General features: G+C 53.4%; 1 protein-coding gene across 4 annotated transcripts in view; it reads left to right on the forward strand.

The window, feature by feature from the left end:
- Nucleotides 1–17,436, forward strand: part of ADCK1 (aarF domain containing kinase 1) — a 139,855-nt gene extending 122,419 nt beyond the window's left edge. For all 4 annotated transcript variants that reach the window (XM_070797925.1, XM_070797926.1, XM_070797927.1 and 1 more), the window contains 4 exons: nt 8,412–8,561; nt 9,970–10,167; nt 14,279–14,472; nt 15,959–17,436. In XM_070797925.1, the coding sequence (XP_070654026.1) occupies nt 8,412–8,561; nt 9,970–10,167; nt 14,279–14,472; nt 15,959–16,130 (714 nt within the window). In that variant the 3' untranslated portion in view covers nt 16,131–17,436. The remainder of the gene's footprint in view (nt 1–8,411; nt 8,562–9,969; nt 10,168–14,278; nt 14,473–15,958) is intronic.
- Nucleotides 17,437–17,668: the final 232 nt, after the last annotated feature.

Consider the following 17,668-nt stretch of genomic DNA (forward strand, 5'->3'; position numbering starts at 1 on the left):
CGTGTGGCAGGCAGGGCAGAGGGTTCGAAGTCGGGCCCCCTGGGGGTGTGCATGGCTCTGCCATTTATTGGCCAGGTGCCCCTGGGTTTCCTCATCTATACAATTGTAGGGATAACAGTACTTCCTTTGTGGGGTGGTTGTGCAGGCTTTGCAGGCTGTGAGGTTTTGTAAAAAAAAAAAAAAAAGTCATTTATAATTCATGACATTATTAGTCATAGCGGCACGTCTTCCTCCATAGAATCTCTGAGAATCTTCTTAATTCTCTCCTGTCCACCTACCTCTGCTGTCCATGAGTGTGTCCACTCAGGGGTGATCAGTGGTCATTGGTTGAGCATTCTGTTTCTAAAAGCCATACTGCCTGGGGGGTTCCCTCTTGTTGCCCGATCCCAGCTCGCGCTGTTCAGGACTCTGCCTTAGTGCTCAGTGTCATTTCCCATTTAGGAGCCTCTCTGACTGTGTGGTGGAAGGCACTCAGAAGACCAGGGAGGAGAAGCCAAAGAGGCACAAAGACTCCGGTTACTGAAATCACAGGGCTTCCCTGGTGGCTCCGTGGTAAAGAATCCACCTGCCAGTTCAGGAGATATGAGTTTGATCCCTGGGTCAGGAAGACCCCCCTGGAGAAGGAAATGGCAACCCACTCCACTATTCATGCCTAGGAAATTCCATGGACAGAGGAGCCTGACAGGCTACAGTCCTTGAGGTCACAGAAGAGTCGGACATTACTGAGCGACTAACAACAAGACTAACTGAAATCACTAGAGTAAAAACATCTCCTCCCATCGCCCCCTCTCTGTAAGCTCTCACATCAGGTCGTTAGAAGCTCGGGGATGTTGGAGGCATCTAGGTGCACAAGTGGGCTCCTGGAGACTCATTTCCCTAACAGCAGGGGTGTCACGAGTGGGGACAGCATCGCTTTGGAGTTGGCCTCCTTGGATTCTCGCGCTGGCTCTGCTGCTTAAGAACTGTGTCGCCTTGGGGGTGCACATCATCCTTGGGAAACCTCAGTTGCCTGCTGTAAAGTGGATGCAAGAGAGCATCAGGGACTTTTCTGGTCCAGTGGTTAAGACTTGTGCTTCCAGTGGCTAAGACTCCATGTTTCCATCGCAGGGGGCACAGGTTTGATCCCTGGTCAGGGAACTAAGATCCTATACGCCCTGTGGTGCAGCCAGAAAAAAAAAAACAAGTGTTGGATTGTTTGATGATTGAAACGTGAAGCAGGTGGGGCAGGACCCACAGTCCATACTCAGCACAGCCTATTTTATTGGAACTCTGGCAATAAAATATTTGCCAAAAGAAGGGGGAAATTTAGGGAAAAACTCTTTGGTCATTTTTTTTTAAATACTGACCTCGGTAGGGTGGATGGATGTGGACACATATTTCTTTAGAGTGAATTGCTGCCCATAGTGGGGATGTCAGAGGTTGATATCTGTGTCTTCCTGGAGCCGTGGCCCCTGGATCCACTCCCCGCCCCGCTGGTAGCCATGACCCTGTGAGTGTCACTAGCCAGGGGCCCTTATTGGCCTGTAGATACTCCATGCCCTCGTTCTCAAGCACTGTCCCGGTTCAAGCCGAGTCTAGAGAAGCTCTCACCGAGCTCCTGGAGGCTCCGAGATGAGAGAAACTTCCCCAGGTTCCTGTCAGTGAACCCAGTTCCTCTTTCTTCCTCACTACATCTCCCAGCCATGTGTGGCTGAAGTCCCCTCTGTCTTCACTCTCAGGGACTTCGCTGGCCGAGATTGACCACTCTGTGATTGGGAAGCAGTGAGGAACTGAGGCTTATATATCCCAGGGGTGGGATTGAGGCGGTGGGGAAAGTGGTCGGGGCAGTTGTCTGGCCCTGAAGGCTGTGGTTCTGCCTCTAGAAGCCTGGGTGGCCACCAGGGAAATGGCAAAGAGAGCTCAAATTACTAACCTTTTTATACTTAATATCGGGCTACTTGTGTGATTATTAATATCTTGGCCTTGCTTCCATGACACCCCCAAGAACATAGACTTTCCCGTGGGGGGTGGGAATACATTAATCCATGTAATTATAGAATAATTAAAGTGCTTTCAAACAACTCAAGTTTTGAGAAAAATAAAAAAATAACTCTGATTTAGATATTATTTACTAATTTAATTCTTTATTCAAACTTAAAAAAAAAATAGATTTCTGTTCTTTTTTCCCCTCCCTACTGTTAGAAACATAAAGGGGTTACGTGATTACTGAAATCACTTATGTGAGTGGCACATTCTTTTTACATGGAACTGTTAAAAACTTGTCACTGATTTTTTTTTTCCCCTAAAAAGAGCTATACTATGGCTTTAGTTAACAGTGTATTTTTGGTTAGACAAACAGCCTTGGATTTCCCACTGTGCCTCTTTTCTCCAAATGGAATGCTTTCTTGGTTGCTGTGGGGACCTGCAGAGGATTTCTGGTGCAGTTTCTGCCTCCAGTAAGGAGCTTTCCCGTGAGTGGAGAAGCAGAAGGGGTTGGTGATTGAAACTGTGCTCCCTGGAGCCAGGCCGCCTGGATTGGACCCTGGTTTCACTAACTGCTGGCCAGGTAACCAAGCTGCCTCCTCTTTTTGTATTTCGCTTCCCTCACCTGTCTCCTGCAGAGGTGGCTGTGCGTTCAGATAACTTGCCTGAAATGGTGGGTGGCACAGAGTGTCAGCTGTTACCATTGGGAAAAGGCGGGACTCCGGTCTTTATGTAGATAACTGCCCTTAACGGGGTAAGGGGCAGCCTTAGAGAAGCTGACATTTCTCCCAAGGAGATATACAGATGGCCAAGGGGCACACGAGAAGGTGTTCACCACCACTACTTGTCAGGGAAATACAAATAAAAACCACACAATGAGACATCCTCTCACACTTGCTGGAATGGCTGTCATCAAGAGGACAAGAGATAACGGCCTTGGTGAGGAGGTGGAGAAAAGGGCACCCTTGTGCACTGTTGGTGGGGATGCAAGTTGGTGCATCCACTATGGAAAACCATATGGAGGTTCCTCAAAACACTGAAAACAGATCTACCATATAGCCCAGCAGTTTCACTTCTGGGTATACATCCAAAGGAAATGAAACCCATATGAAAAGGATACCTGCTCGCCCACGTTCACTGCAGCCTCATTTAAAATTGTTTGTTCTTGAGGAGGAGATAGAACCAGGTATATGGAAGGGATGGAGAGAGGGTTTTGTACCCAGTAATGGCCTTAGGTTTCCTCTGCGACTCTCGGTGCTTCTGTGAGTAGGAGGGAGGGGACTGGCTGCCTTTCTCTCGGCAATTCACAATTTACTGCAACTCTGATAGATAAGAAAAATCACTGAGGTACTTCTCTGGTGATCCAGTGGTTAAGACTCTGTGCTCCCAATGTAGGAGGCCTGGGTTCAATCCCCGGTTAGGGAACTAAGATCCCACATGCTGTGTAGTGTGGCCAGGAAAAGGAAAAGCTACCCCAAATTTAGAGATGGGAGTGTGCAGTTTGTCCTTTCAAAGTCATCCTTGAGCATTTGTTTAAGCAGCCTACCTGAGGATTTTTTAGTATCTAAGGGAATGTACTTTTGTTTGACTTTGCTGTTGACAATTAAGGGCTTAGGCTGAAGTCATATGTCAACCTGTAGATCTTATCCAGTAGAGATGCCAATAACTCCTCCCCACTGGAAAAGATAACCCAAAGGTTATGATTTCGTTATTGCCCAGTCAGCCAATAACCAGTTTTGTATCTAATCCTGGAATCTTAGCCTCTTATTCCTGTTTAAATGCCCATAAATTCCCAGTCCCTGAAAATCTTCAATTTGAACTAGCTCTACCTTCTTGCAGAGAAGGCAATGACACCCCACTCCAGTACTCTTGCCTGGAAAACCCCATGGACGGAGGAGCCTGGTGGGCTGCAGTCTATGGGGTCGCAAAGAGTCAGACATGACTGAGCGACTTCACTTTCACTTTTCACTTTCATGCATTGGAGAAGGAAATGGCAACCCACTCCAGTGTTCTTGCCTGGAGAATCCCAGGGACGGTGGGGCCTGGTGGGCTTCCGTCTATGGGGTCGCACAGAGTTGGACACGACTGAAGTGACTTAGCAGTAGCTACCTTCTTGTGGGCTCCTGTATTGATGAGTTTCACAACCTCTGACACATGTTCAGTCTATATTTGTACCATATTCAAGTTTTTTAACTTTTTGAAAATTACTCTTTGATGGTGATAATGGGTATATTTTCTCCCAAGTTTAAAATAATAAGATACTTCATTATAGAAAGCAAGCATCTTTGTGTCATATAGTATACTGTGTAAAGTGCGTTCCCTTTTGTGCAGTCACATTTTGACCTTGAATCTCAAGGTTGCTCTGCGAGGAAGTAGAGTAGATGGGGCCAGTCCCACTTATCAGCTAAGGGAACTTAGATCCAGACTGAGAGGGGAGGTGACTTGGCCGCCAGGTTGCTTGTGCCCGCAGTGGCAGTGCTAGGGTGGCCCCAGGGTGAAGCCAGTGGCACAGGCTGGACCCCAGTCCTGTCTCTGCCTTCCCCGTCTGCCTGTCCAGGTGATATCTGGTTAAAATGAACATCAGAAACAGCCCCCAAAAGGAAAGATGCCAGGTAGGGGCAGCCAGATGGGGAAGGGCTTCCCTGGTGGCTCAGGTGGTAAAGAATCTGCCTGCAGGGCAGAAGACCCCGGTTCAATTCCTGGGTTGGGAAGATCCCCTGGAGGAGGGCATGGCAACCCACTCCAGAACTCCTGCCTGGAGAATCCCCATGGGCAGAGGAGCCTGGCGGGCTCCGGTCCACGGGATCGCAAAGAGTCGGACACGACTGAGAGACTAACGCTTTGCATTTGAGCCTCGGTCGGCAGCCTCTTGCTCTTCCTCCTCCCGTAGCAGCAGCTCAGTTCTCATGGGCCAAGGCTCCCCCAGCCTGAGTCCCCAGACCCCTCGGGGCCACCTCTCAATGTCGTAATATGGGGCCTATAGCGATCAGCAATATTTCAAAAAGCTTCGAGGAGATCATACATCTCCCCATGACAGGTTGGCTCAGACTAAATGAAATGTCATTTCTCTGCTTTGGGCTGAAATTCCGTCAGCTCCATCTGGCTGCCCTGCTTATCTTGGGCTGATCAGGAGCCCTGATTGGACCTCATATGCGTCCTTGACAAATAAAAATGAATTATGACTTAATAAATGCAATTGGTTTGGCAGATACGGCCCTTCAGGGTTCGGCTCCATAGAGCTCCCAAGAGTCTCCCTAAAAGGGGTTCTTGGGGGTGCCGAGGTAGGGACCTGCTGGCTCATCCAGGGACTGGCTCTGGCTTGGCTCCGTCTCCCAGGAAATACCCCCCATCTCAGCCAGAGTCTGAGACTTGACACGGGGCAAAGGCTGTTCCTGCTGCCAACAGACACTGAGGTACTGGGTTCCTTTCCCCCCAGGAGAAATGATGGGAGCTGGAGTGCGTGGTAGCAGGGCCCTGATGGCACAGTCGGAGCCTCAGGACTTCAGTTAGCCTCTTTAACCCTCATTCCATCATTCCTTTAAAAGGCACAAGTAGGGACTTCCCTGGTGATCCTGTGATTGAGATTCTGCCTTCCAACGCAGGGAGCTCAGGTTCAGTCCCTGGTCGGGGAACTGAGATTCCGTGTGCTGCAGAGCAACTAAGTCCACACGCCCCAGCTACTGAGCCCACACAGCTCAGAACCCGCGTGCCACAGCTCAGAACTGATGCAGCCAGAGATAAATAAGTAAATAAACTAACTTCTTAAAAAACAAACAGGTACATTGAAACCTAGTCTTCGGCCCCTCCAGGAGTATTATGAGGAATCAGGGGCACTAGCGGGCGTCATGCTGGGTTCTAAGCACCACGATGCTGTCATTTGCCCGACCGTCATCTGTGAGGGTGGCACTATTATTATTTCTGTGTTACTGAAGCTGACAGTTTGACTAACTTGTTCAAGGTCATGAAGTTCAATTGAGAAGTGCAGATGTCCTTGTGAGCCAGTATAGAATTATGGTTCCTAGAAGCCTAGGTTTCACTTGGTTTGAATCCTGGCTTTGCTTCTTTCCAGCCAGGTAGCTCTGGGTAAGTTAAACCTTTGACGAATCTTAGTTCCTAATCTGCAAAATGGGGATAACAGTTGTGCTTAGTTTTAGGGCCCTTTAATAAGGATGACAGCTGTGGTTACTAAAGTAGAATTATTCTTGATGGTTGAATTTGAGGTCAATTATCATGGATTGGGATTCAGAGGAGACTAATGGGGTTAGGATAAGCATCAGAGGCGAGAACCGTGGCATCTCAGAAAAATGTGGAGAGACCAGGGTCTCACTCATGTTGAAGGCAGAGTCCTGTATTCACATGTTTGGCCTGTTTACAGGCAAGGGGATGGATAACAGAGCCAGTCTATGATATGGAACTTAGACCTCAATGAAACTATGTAATGAAACAATCAGTTCCAGTCATCATAGGAGCTTACAACAGTGGGCTAGATGGTTGTTAATCAAATAAGAACACAAAGAGTGTGCTAGTGATTAAAAAAACAAACAAAAAAAACAAACTACAGGCCTTCCCTCGTGGCTTACTGGTAAGGAATCTGCTTGCCAGTGCAGGAGACACAGGTTTGATCTCTGGTCCAGGAAGATCCCACATGCTGCAGAGCAGCTAAGCCCGTGCACCACAACTGTTGAGCATGTGCTCTAGAGCCCAGGAGGGCCCCTCTGAGCCCGTGTGCCCCAAGTGCTGAAGCCTGCATGCCCTAGAGCCTGTGCCCCCAAGAAAGAGAGCCCAGGACAATGAGAGGCCTGCACACCACAGGTGAGGGCTACACTAGAGAGGAGCCCTTGCTTGCTGCAACTAGAGAAAAGCCTGCACAGCAATGAAGACCCAGCCCCATCAAAAATAAATAAATAAAACTGAAAACAAAACAAAAAGCAGCACCGTTTAAAAAAAAAAAGGAAAAGGAACAGTCTGCAGCATCCTATGAGAGTGTATGGCAGGAGAACCTCGTTTAATCTAGGAGGGCAGGGGAGGCATCCCCAGGGAAATGATGCTCAGCTGGGATGGGAAGGAAGAGAGGAGTGAACCAGGTGAAGGGGAAATGGAATGATGCTCCTGGAACAAACATCATGTGCAAAGGACCAGAGTAGGAAGGCACAGGGATTATTTGAGAAGAGAAAGAGATCAATTATGGCTGGAATGTCAGTGGTACAAGATTGAGACCAGGGATGGAGGCTGGGCCTGGTCAAAGCAGACTTTGTAGGCCAAGGAACCAATGCAGAGAATGCAGGAGGTATGGGTTCGATCCCTGGGTTGGGAAGATCTCCTGGAGGAGGAAATGGCAACCCACTCCAGCATCCTTGCGGGGAAGTCCCATGAACAGAGGAGCCTGGTGGGCTAAACAGTCCAGGGGTTGCAAAGAGTCGGACACGACTAAATGACTGAACACACACGCAGGCCAAGGAAAGGACTTGAATCTTTATCTTAAGGCCCTAGTTCCGTGTTCCTTTACCCCGGGGGCCCCTCCTCTCCTCTGGCTGAGGTATGTTTGTTAGTGCCCATGGGGTCCAGGCGAGGCTGAGGGATACTGAGGGCAGCGTGTGCCCTCAGGACATCAGCTTCCTGGGATGAGCATCCCTTTGTCCCCTGGAAACCTGTCAACAGACCATCTGTGGGGCCGGGTCTGCCTCTCTTCAGCAGCTGTTCCCTAGCTGGGAAAAGGCTTTTAGCTTTAATAAAAAGGGAGGATAAGGAGGCTGCCTGGGCAGGGAGAGCGGCCCTGACAGGATGATTTAAATGGCCTCTCCAGTGTCATTTCTTCTGTGCAGACATCATAAATCAGATTAGCATTGGGCTCTGCTGGGGAGGGGAGTAGGGAAAGGGGCCTGAAGGGAGAGGGGAGGCGGGCATGTGACTCCAGGTGCCCCTGGAGCTGACCTGGAGATGCTGGGGCCACCTGTCCCTGGTACTCAGCACCCCCGGCCTTGGAGGAGGGGCAGAGAGAATGATCCCTACCCCCAACCCAGCTTTCCAACCCGCATTCAGCTTTGGGGGGAAAAAGTGAAGAGGGAGTGATAAGAAAGAAGGGAAAAAGACTCACAAAAAAACAGGGAAGTGTGGAGAGGTGGGTGTTACAGCCTTTAGGAACCCTAGAAGCAGCGGTTCTCCCATCTCGCCATCCATTAAAATCACCCTGGACGCTTAAAAAACTACAGATACCTGGGGACCACCCCCAACATTTCTGAGTTCCAGCTGAATCGAACGTGGAGCTAAAGTTAGGAAAAGCTGGATTAGCGATCAGCTTCTCTCGTCAACTCAAGAACTACAGGGTCTCAAGCCATCGCTTCCACCATGATTGCTCAGGCCTTCCTCTTGAAGGTGGCCAGCCTGAGCAGCCAGTCTCTGAGGCAGGTGGTAGCACGGTGCAGCTCCCACCCGGCTCCCTTCTCTTTCAGATCTCACGCCACCTGGGCAGGATGTACAGCGAGATGATCTTTGTCAACGGCTTCGTGCACTGTGACCCCCACCCGGGCAACGTGCTGGTGCGGAAGCGGCCAGACACGGGAAAGGTGGAGATCGTCCTGTTGGACCACGGGCTGTACCAGGTAGGAGGGCCCTTTCCCACCGGCCGGCCCCAGGCTCTGCTCCTGCCTGGTTCAGAGCCCTCTGAACTCCCCTGTCCACCACAGAAACAGGATCAGATGGCAAGGTAGCTGGAGAGGGCGCTGCCCTACACCCTAGGGCCATCGTTTTGTGCAAGTCATGCTCACATGAGCTCTCCAAGCTCTCTGAGCCCCAGCTTCCTCCGCAGAAGGGGGTGACAGAGGACAAGTTGACTGGAGGCATCACTGACTCAATGGACATGAGTTTGAGCAAACTCCGGAAGATGGTGATGGACAGGGAAGCCTGGTGTGCTGCAGTCCATGGGGTCGCAAAGAGTCAGACACGACAGAGTGACTGAACACCAACAACAGAGTGAGAATGATAATCCCTCGTTTAGCAGCAGCCTTGAGGGGTCGATGAGATTGTACCTGGATGTGTGAATCGACTTTGTCAGCTGCCAAAAAAAAAAAAAAATCCCTTTTCCCCAGGGAAACCCAGGCCAGCCAGACCCTGGGAGGTGAGCTGCTCTCAGATGAGCTTAGATGGGGCAGGGGGCAGGGTCACTCAGCTCCAGTGAGGAGGTCGTGTTTAGTGGGGAAGCATGGAGGGGTGGGAAACTCACAGAGGTTGGATGACCCTGAGTCCATCCTCTGGAACTGGGGACAGAGAGCTGGTGCCAGTGAGCCGTGTGTTGCTGCCGGGGAGTTGACAAGTTCCCTGCCGATCCCAGGTCCTGGTTTGATTCCATGAAGCCAATGGTTCTGGCGAGGTTTCCCTGCTGGTCTCCCACTCCTCTGGTCAGAGCTCTGATTGCACACACATCCCCAAACCTGGGATTCCTTTGAAAGGCTCAGTGATGCTGGGCACGTTAGTTTTGGGTGGACACAGCCCCTAAATGAGTGATGGCCCAGACACGACAGACGTCTCATTGCCTGCTTACACACCAGTCCGGGGTGCGTGGAGGAGCCCGCAGGCAGAGGCTGACCGAGGCTGCACCTCCCGGGGTCTCTTTGAGGGTCTCGCCCACCAGCCCCCAGGAGTAGGGTGAGGGCTCAGAGGAATATGCCTGGGAACGTTTTTCACAGACCAGGTCTGGAAGTGGAGCTTCTGGCACATCCCATCGGTCAGCACTCAGGCAGAGGGCTACATCTAAAAAGGAGGAAGGCCTGGTGGTAGCCTGTATGGGGGAAGAAAAGGGGAGTGTAGATTTTGGTGGGCTGGTGGTAGCCTCTAACACTCTCCAGGACCAAGGCTGACCCAACAGTAGCTTTGTGCTTGGATCTTCAAGGATGGCTGACGATGGCGGGGAACGGACAGGTGTCATGGTCTCCCCCGCCCCTGCTCACGGTGGTCACACCAGGTGGAGACAAGGTCTTTGTCCCCTGACCTGCCATGCTGCCCCCGCTGTAGGCGCTCACGGAAGAGTTCCGCCTGGACTACTGTCGCCTCTGGCAGTCGCTGATCTGGACCGACATGCAGAGCGTGAGGAAGTACAGCCAGCGCCTGGGAGCCGGCGACCTCTACCCCCTGTTCGCCTGCATGCTGACGGCCCGGTCCTGGGACTCGGTCAACAAGGGCATCGGCCAGACTCCTGTCACCACCACAGAGGTGGGTGCCCCCCGCTCCCGGTCCTGTCCTGTCCCCGAGGAGGCAAGGGGGCAGGGCCAAGGGTGGAACTGTGCCAACCCAGGGTCTGAGAGCACGCTGGTGGGCGGTGGGGCTGGAGTTGGGTAGAGAGGGTAGAATTAGAGAGGTCCTGCCTGAGGAGCGGGGTGGGGTGGGAGAAACAGTGTCCCCGGGGGGGAGCTGGGGGACAGGGAGCGGCGTGCCTCTGTGTCCCCCTTCCGGCCTTGTCAACCTGGAGGATTAAGTAGGTCTCGTTGACTGTATAACCCGGGCCCCGTGATGTTCACTCCGACCTGCCCTCTCAAGACTTCAGCCTTCCGCCACATTCTCCTGCAGGACTTCTGGGCATCCCCCAGAGACTTGACTCATAAGTGAGCCTGGTACTGCCTGCTATCTCCTGCTGAGGACCGTCTCCCATCACGGGGTTCATCTAGGGTGCCCTGTGGGGAGGGGGCTTCAGTTCCTCATGCCGTGCTCAAAGGCTTGCTTCTGTCCTATTATGCTATGGAGTTTGTGGTGGAACAGGCTCTAGACGAGAGTCCCCAGGGCTCCAGAGTCCCCAGGGGTCAAGAGTCCCTGGGGCCAGGGTGAGGCCCGCCCTAGGAGCGCCCTTCTCTGTATGTGTCCTCATCGCTACCCCACAGCAGGGCCAGACGCGGGGCTTATTCTTCCTGGCTCAGGGTGAGCTCTTGCCCAGGCGTCTCAGTTCCTCGTGGAATCGCCTCCCATCTTCCTAGGCTGTCAGCTGGCAGGCCTGTGCAGACTTGGCTTGTGTCCTTGTGGGGAGGGGCTCACGCTTGCCGCGAGGGACTGGATTCTGCTTGTGTGGTAGAGGGCCCTGGGCTCTGATTCCAGCCCCTGTTTCTCCTGGTGGCCTGCCCTTGGAGGGTTCTCATCACCTCTCTCAGCCTCAGAGTCCTCCTCCATGAGCTGCCTTGGGGTGGGGGCTTTAGCAATGGCTGGGTCCAGAGTCTCCAACAACGTCCCCCTAGCAGGCCACGTCTTGCCATCTCTTGGCTCCGCTTTCCACTAAGTTGCCATCATTTCCCAGAAAACTTGGTGGCAAAGATGACCGCCGGTTGCCCCAGGCTCACGCAGCTTTTGGTGCATCGCCTCAGAAGAAGAGAGGCCCTCTCCCTCTTTTGCTGAACAGGGGTATGATTCTGCTTGATAACCCATGCAGAGGGCCTCCCCGTCGTCTCTGAAATTTGGTCATGGAACAAACGTTGTTTGGTTGCTGGACGCTGGACTGAGTGCCTGTGGACCCCAGTGGTGAACAGACAGGCCTTCCATTAGTTTGCAGTGTGACAGAGGGAGACAGGTAGGAGACAGATGGTACACAAACAGGTAGATGGCGTGATCACAGGTTAGAGGTGCCAGGGAGAGGCCAGCAGAGCGGCAGTGATGATGTGGGGTGGGGGGGTGCTCTAGAGGAGACGTCACGGGGAAGTCCACATGTAAGCTGAGGCCTGAAGGATGAGAAGGGCACCAGGGACTGCCTTGGTGGTCCAGTGGTCAAGACTCCGCACTCCCAATGCAGGGGGCCCGGGTTCCATCCCTGGTCAGGGAAGGAATCCCCCATACTGAAACCAAGAGCCCGTGTGCGGCCACTGAGACCTGGTGCAGCCAGATGGATAAAAGAAAGGAAGGCATCAGCCAGAGGAGGGACTTGGAGAAAGCAACCAGGCAAAGGGAGGCTTAAGGGGGCAGGTTGGGGAGTCTTGAGTCAGTGAGGGGCGTGCTGGGCTGAGACGCGAATGGCAGCTGGACTGGGAGAGCATCATGCAAGGAGAAGTTAAGATTCTTTCCCAGGACAAAACAAAGCCTTGGACAGCTTGTGAGCAGGAGAAGGATATGCTCAGACTCCCTCTGTTAAGTCTCTCTCTGGAGTGGGGCAAGATGAGCCATGGGGCTGAGGCAGGTAGAAAGACCTTGGGGCTGAGACTGTGCGGCGGTGGAGGTGGAGAGAAGCGGATGGAGCCAAGTTGCATTTTGTCTGTTTGCTTTTTATTTCTTTTCTTTTGGCTGTACCAGGTCTTACGGGATTCCCCGATGGCTCAGCCGTAAAGAATCTGCCTGCAGTGCAAGAGACGCAGGAGACCCGGGTTCGGTCCCTGGGTGGGGAATATCCCCTTGAGTAGGAAGTGGCAACCCACTCCAGTATTCTTATCTGGAAAATCCCATGGACAGAGGAGCCTGGAGAGCTACAGTCCATGGGTTCTCACGGAGATGGACATGACTGAAGCAACTTAGCGTGCACACAGCCTATAGTTGGGATTAAAAACACAAAGATGGAAAAGATCGCCTGGCACTCAGTAGGTGCTTGGTGAATGATACCTGTTGATATTAACTAAGTTAGAGTTTTATCTTTGCAATCAGGTAGGCATCCAGCAGGGGCCAAGCTTGAAGGCTGTGCTGCTCTGAGAAATAGCCCCTTAGGGTTGCCTGGGTGGACTCAGGGGCTTCCGTTTGGGTCCAGAGGGGCTGTGGCCAGGCCAGGCCCCCCTCGCTTAGAGGGGCCTCTGTGGTGAGAGGGGCGTTGATCTGGCCTTAGCCCCTGCCACCTCGCTTAGAGGGGCCTCTGTGGTGAGAGGGGCGTTGATCTGGCCTTAGCCCCTGCAAGCAGCAGGGAACGGGAGGTGGGGAGGCAGACGGGCTCCTGGCGCCTGGCTTCACGTTGAGATGCTCTAGTCTGATAGCTCCTGCCTGGGGACATCTCAGGTTCACAGCGAGGCGGTTGTTGGCGGTGCACCCGTGTGCCTGAAAGGGCCTGGAGTCCTGCTCCTGCTGCAGAGGCAGCTTCGGGGCAAAGTGCTGGGCAGCACCGCCGGGCCCTGGTGTGACTTCACCCCGTATGCCCCCAACACCTTGCCTCTGGGGGCCCTTGGGGTTCTGCTGGGAGGTGGGCACAGCATGCCCGGCTTTTAGGGGAGGACCCTGGGCTGCACGGCGCTCTGTGAGATGACAAGCAGTGTAGCCTGCTGGTGAGGGTGCAGGCTTGGGAGCTGAATGACCAGGGTTTGACTCCTGCCTCACTAGCTGTGGACCTTGGGGAGGTTATTTTACTTCTCAGTGCCTCAGCTTCCTCCTCTCGAATGGGGATATACGCTCACCTAATAGGGTTGTTGTGAAGATGAGATGAGCTAACGCACGCAAGCATGTCAGAGTGCCCGGGTTCCTTAGTGATGCTCAGTACACATGGACTCTTGTCATCACCATCGCCATCATTGCTTCCCTGGAGACTGAGACGGGATCAGAGCCTCGCTCTATACTCAGGACTCTGGCTGGAGGCAGTTATCTTCTCAGAACCATGACAGGGATGGGGAAGGCTGGGAAACTGACCCTGAAACTTACCCACCAGGATGGGCAAGGGCTAGCCCTGAATCCTGCCCCGAGGTCCTGAGGACCTTAGGCATGGGCGGGCTGATGCTGGGTCAAGCCTGGAGGACAGTGATGGGCTATGGCTGTGCAAACAGATCTGGTGGGGCTCGGGTCAGGCAGGGTGTGGGGTAGGACTTTGGATTTGGGTTTGGGGTCAGGATCTCAGAGGTCTCGACTGCACCAGCCTGGGTTTGGCTGGAGGGACGGGGGCCTCAGCCAGTACTGGTGACTCAGCCAGTACCGGCTCCCAAGAGTCATTCCTGACCTGGCCTGAAAATTGGTGGCCAGCACAGAGCCTTGGAGAATAACACAAAGGTGGACCCCTGGGCTGAGAGGCGGGACCCATCAGATAGTTGGTGAGGAGGGGAGGTAGACTCCCTGCCCCATCGGTACTGGCCTGGGGGCTTGGGGGATGGGTATTGGTGACCTCAGCTGCAAGGAGCTAGGACGGCAGAGGCAGTAGAAATGAGGCCCCGGTGTGGTGTCCGGTGCTGGGCTGGAAGTTGGGGGAGACGTCCTGACCAGGTTCGTCTGGCTACAACACCGCTTGGGCTGAGCTTCTCCCCCGGGAAGGTTCCTAGTGCTGCTGAGGCCGCTGTGCTAGACCCTCCCTCCCGGACCCTCCCCACAGCCCCTTCCGATCGCTGGCAGCCCGGATGCCTGCTGCCGCCCCAGGCCCCCCGCCCCACTCAGGCTGCCTCTTTCTGTTCAGGACTCAGAGATCCGCAACCACGCGGCCAACTACCTCCCCCAGATCAGCCAGCTCCTCAACCGTGTGCCACGCCAGATGCTGCTCATCTTCAAGACCAACGACCTGCTGCGGGGCATCGAGGCCGCCCTGGGCACCCGCGCCAGCGCCAGCTCTTTCCTCAACATGTCGCGATGCTGCATCAAAGCACTGGCCGCGTGAGTGTGGGCTCCGGCCTCCCCCTGCCACCCCACCCCAGCTCCCTGATCCACCCCAGGGGTCTGCACGCCTCCCCTTTCTCCTCCAGCCCCCAGGGCCCGGCCTGAGCTCCCCAGTCTCCAGCTCTCCCTGCAGGAAGTTAGGGGCAGAAACCAGCTCCAGGGAACTGGCTGACACTTGGGGGCTATGTTTAAGGTGGTCCAGGAGAGCCACCTCTGCTGGTTAAAATTGTGGGTTCTGGGACCTCACCTTCCTGGGCAAGCTTTCCTCGTGACACTTACGCTCAATAAAGTCTGCAGCATTTTCTGATAGTCTCAGTCCCACCCGAGAGTCCCCAGACTTGGGATCAGTATGCCCTGGCTCATATCTCATCTGTGCCTGGTCCTGTGACTGTGTCCCCAGCACCCACCAGGCAGTGAGGCCAGTGTTCTTTTCCCTGCGAGTGTGGCTGTGACTCAGGAAACGTGTCACTAGCCGGCTCTCTCAGGATCTCAGGTCTTTTCAGATGCCTCAGCATCCTGAAGGTGTTGATGAGGAAGGGAAGGGTGCTTCCCCAGGGAGGCAGTAGTAGAGGAATGGGGATCCCAGGCTCTTCTACTGGATGGTAGCATATACATGGGAAGGCCCATGCTCTGGCTGAGTGTTCGCACCCAAGAGGGGAGGCCTGGCCTGGTCAGCTTCAAGCCATCCTTCCATCCTAGGCAGCAAGTGGGTCATTCTGATAAACAGGTGACGGCAGTGTTGACCACATGCATCATGCACCCGCTATCAAATACTGAGTTACAGCAAAATACACTGCCTAGGGAAGGGCTGAACACGATTCATTCTTCCTCTGAGGTTCCGGAAACGAAGTCTTGGGAGTTCTCTGGCAGCTCAGTGGTTAGGACTCGGTGCTTTCACTGCTGGGGCCTAGATTCAGTCCCTGGTTGGGGAACTAAGGTCCTGCAAGCTGTGTGGTATGGCTAAAAAAAAAAAAGCAAACAAAAGTCTTGAGTAGGTGATCCTCATAAACACCAGTTTCCATCATGTCCTTTTGTTGGTGCAGAAGGCCTTGAGCTGGGTGGAATCCATCTTGGCCCCAGCCTCCCAGGACCACCTTGACTAGGTTTCCAGGTGATTCGTAGCCTCAGAAAATTAGGCAGAGCTCTTTCATTTGAGTCTGGGGGATTCTGACTTGATGAATATAAACTCTCCTTTTGGAAAAAGAGAAACTTTGGAACATGATACCCAGCGGGTCCTCCAGGCCTTTGATGAGGTGTGCAACATCTGCTTTTACTTACCCCACTTACCTGGAAAACGCCTGTAGACCAGCTGAGTTCCTCTGGTCCCGGATTGGGCAGTGGTCTGATCGCGTGACCAGGAGCCGTTGTCTCCTGGGGGAGGCGGAGTGGTGACTTGGCAGAACCACCACCTTCCGTTTTTCCAAGTGACGCTGCTCGTCTCAACTCTGCGTCTCTTCTCTCTTCCTTTGCGCCCCTCCTGTAGGCACAAGAAGCAGAAGACCCGTTCACTCTTCAGAAGGGCCCAGATCTCTCTGAGGGAGGCCGTCAGCTTATGGAAGATCAACCTTCAGGAGCTCGTTCTGCACCTGAAGGGGCTGAGGCTCACTGGCTGGGTCTGGGCTCTGCTCTGCTGGCTGCTGCCTGCTTCACACTGAGTGGACGCGCTGCCCCCTGCCCGGCGGTGGCCCCTGCCGCGGCTGAGGGGTCTCTTCACCCCTCATTCTTCCGTCGTGTCTCCACCCGCTTGCCCCGTTTCTGCCCCGTGGAGCCCCGCGATCCCTGTCATGCTCCGCCTCTGGAAGTCCTCTCCTGTGAAGCCTGTGTCTCAGGGCCTCAGGCCACGTCCTGGGAGGGTTTCCAGCCGTTCCCAGGGGGAAGGCACCACGGTCTGCTTTCCCGCTCTCCGTCTGTGCCTTTGGGTTGGATACCTGCCCCACCTGCTTCTGTTCACCTTTCTTGTGGTCAAGATGGACTACTTAGCCCACCGAGGGCACATCTAACTCGCCAGACGTTTGGTTTTGCTGCAGAGGGGCTTGGTCCCTGAACTGCTGGAGAAGAGTTTTCTTTCTTTGAGCCATCCCTCCCTGGAGGTGCCAACCTTCCTGGGGTGGCTTGGCCCCCGAGCCAGGTTCTGTTGCAGCTGTGAGTTCACAGCTGTCGTGGTGACCCCTTTGGTGACTTTATGTACTGTGATTCAATAAAAAGCACTTCGGGGCTTCAGGGCAAGAGCGTGGTCAGCAGGCCATTTATTCCAGGTGGGGAGTGAGTCCACTCAGGCCACGAGGTAGGAGTGGCCGCGGATGCCACGTGCCATTGTGATCTGCTTGACTTCTTGTCCCCGAAATCCTTCCAGCCTTCCACTGTGCGTCCACTTTCTGATTCTTGTATATTTCTCTTCCTTTCTAAGACAGATCTTGGTTGCCACTGTTAGGAAGCTGAAGGCCAAGAACTCAGAGGCTCAGCAGAAACCTCTGACGTTGCTTCCCCTGGATTCTCCCCTCATCCCCTATGACCCGGGACCTCCCTTGTTCTGTTGATTGGCTCCTGACTTAGCCCTCAGATTCATCATTCGATATCCCCATTCCTGAGACTGTTGTCTAAACCTCAGTCATGTGGCTGGGCTTGTGCTCTGAAACCTGCTGGTGACCTGCCAGATGCTGCTTCTACCTTGCTGCCAGCCTGCCCCCTGCCCATCCCCCCCACCCCCGATCATCCGCTCTGGTTTTGGGGATACCTGCAAACGTCTTCTCTAACTTCTGTGTCCGTAGTCTCCAGGTCCCTATGACCCCAGATGCAGCAGGTCCCAGCTCTCACTGAGCACCCTGGCTCACGGTAATTGTGTCTGAATCTCTCTGATCTTACTTCACCTCATTCATGAGGGTAGAGAAAAAAAAATCCTAAATTTGAATCTCATTTTCTGTTCTCTTTATTCATAATACAACAAGCAGATTTTTCACTGACCAGAGATGGTTTGCCATCCCTTTGAATTAATTGTTCTTAGTGACCAGTTGGATGCACCCAGGGACCTGAGAGAATAATCTGCAAGATCTGCTATGAATCATGAGGATGCATGCTGCATATTATATTTTATGGTGTCTTTTATAGCCACTGAAGTAAATATAAATGTCCTTTTTGTTCAAGGTAATGGTTACTTGCTTTTCACTTTTGGTTTAATGGTTGGCTTCCTGCTGCC

This window comes from Bos indicus, chromosome 10, assembly GCF_029378745.1.
Source record: "Bos indicus isolate NIAB-ARS_2022 breed Sahiwal x Tharparkar chromosome 10, NIAB-ARS_B.indTharparkar_mat_pri_1.0, whole genome shotgun sequence".
Taxonomy (NCBI): domain Eukaryota; kingdom Metazoa; phylum Chordata; class Mammalia; order Artiodactyla; family Bovidae; genus Bos; species Bos indicus.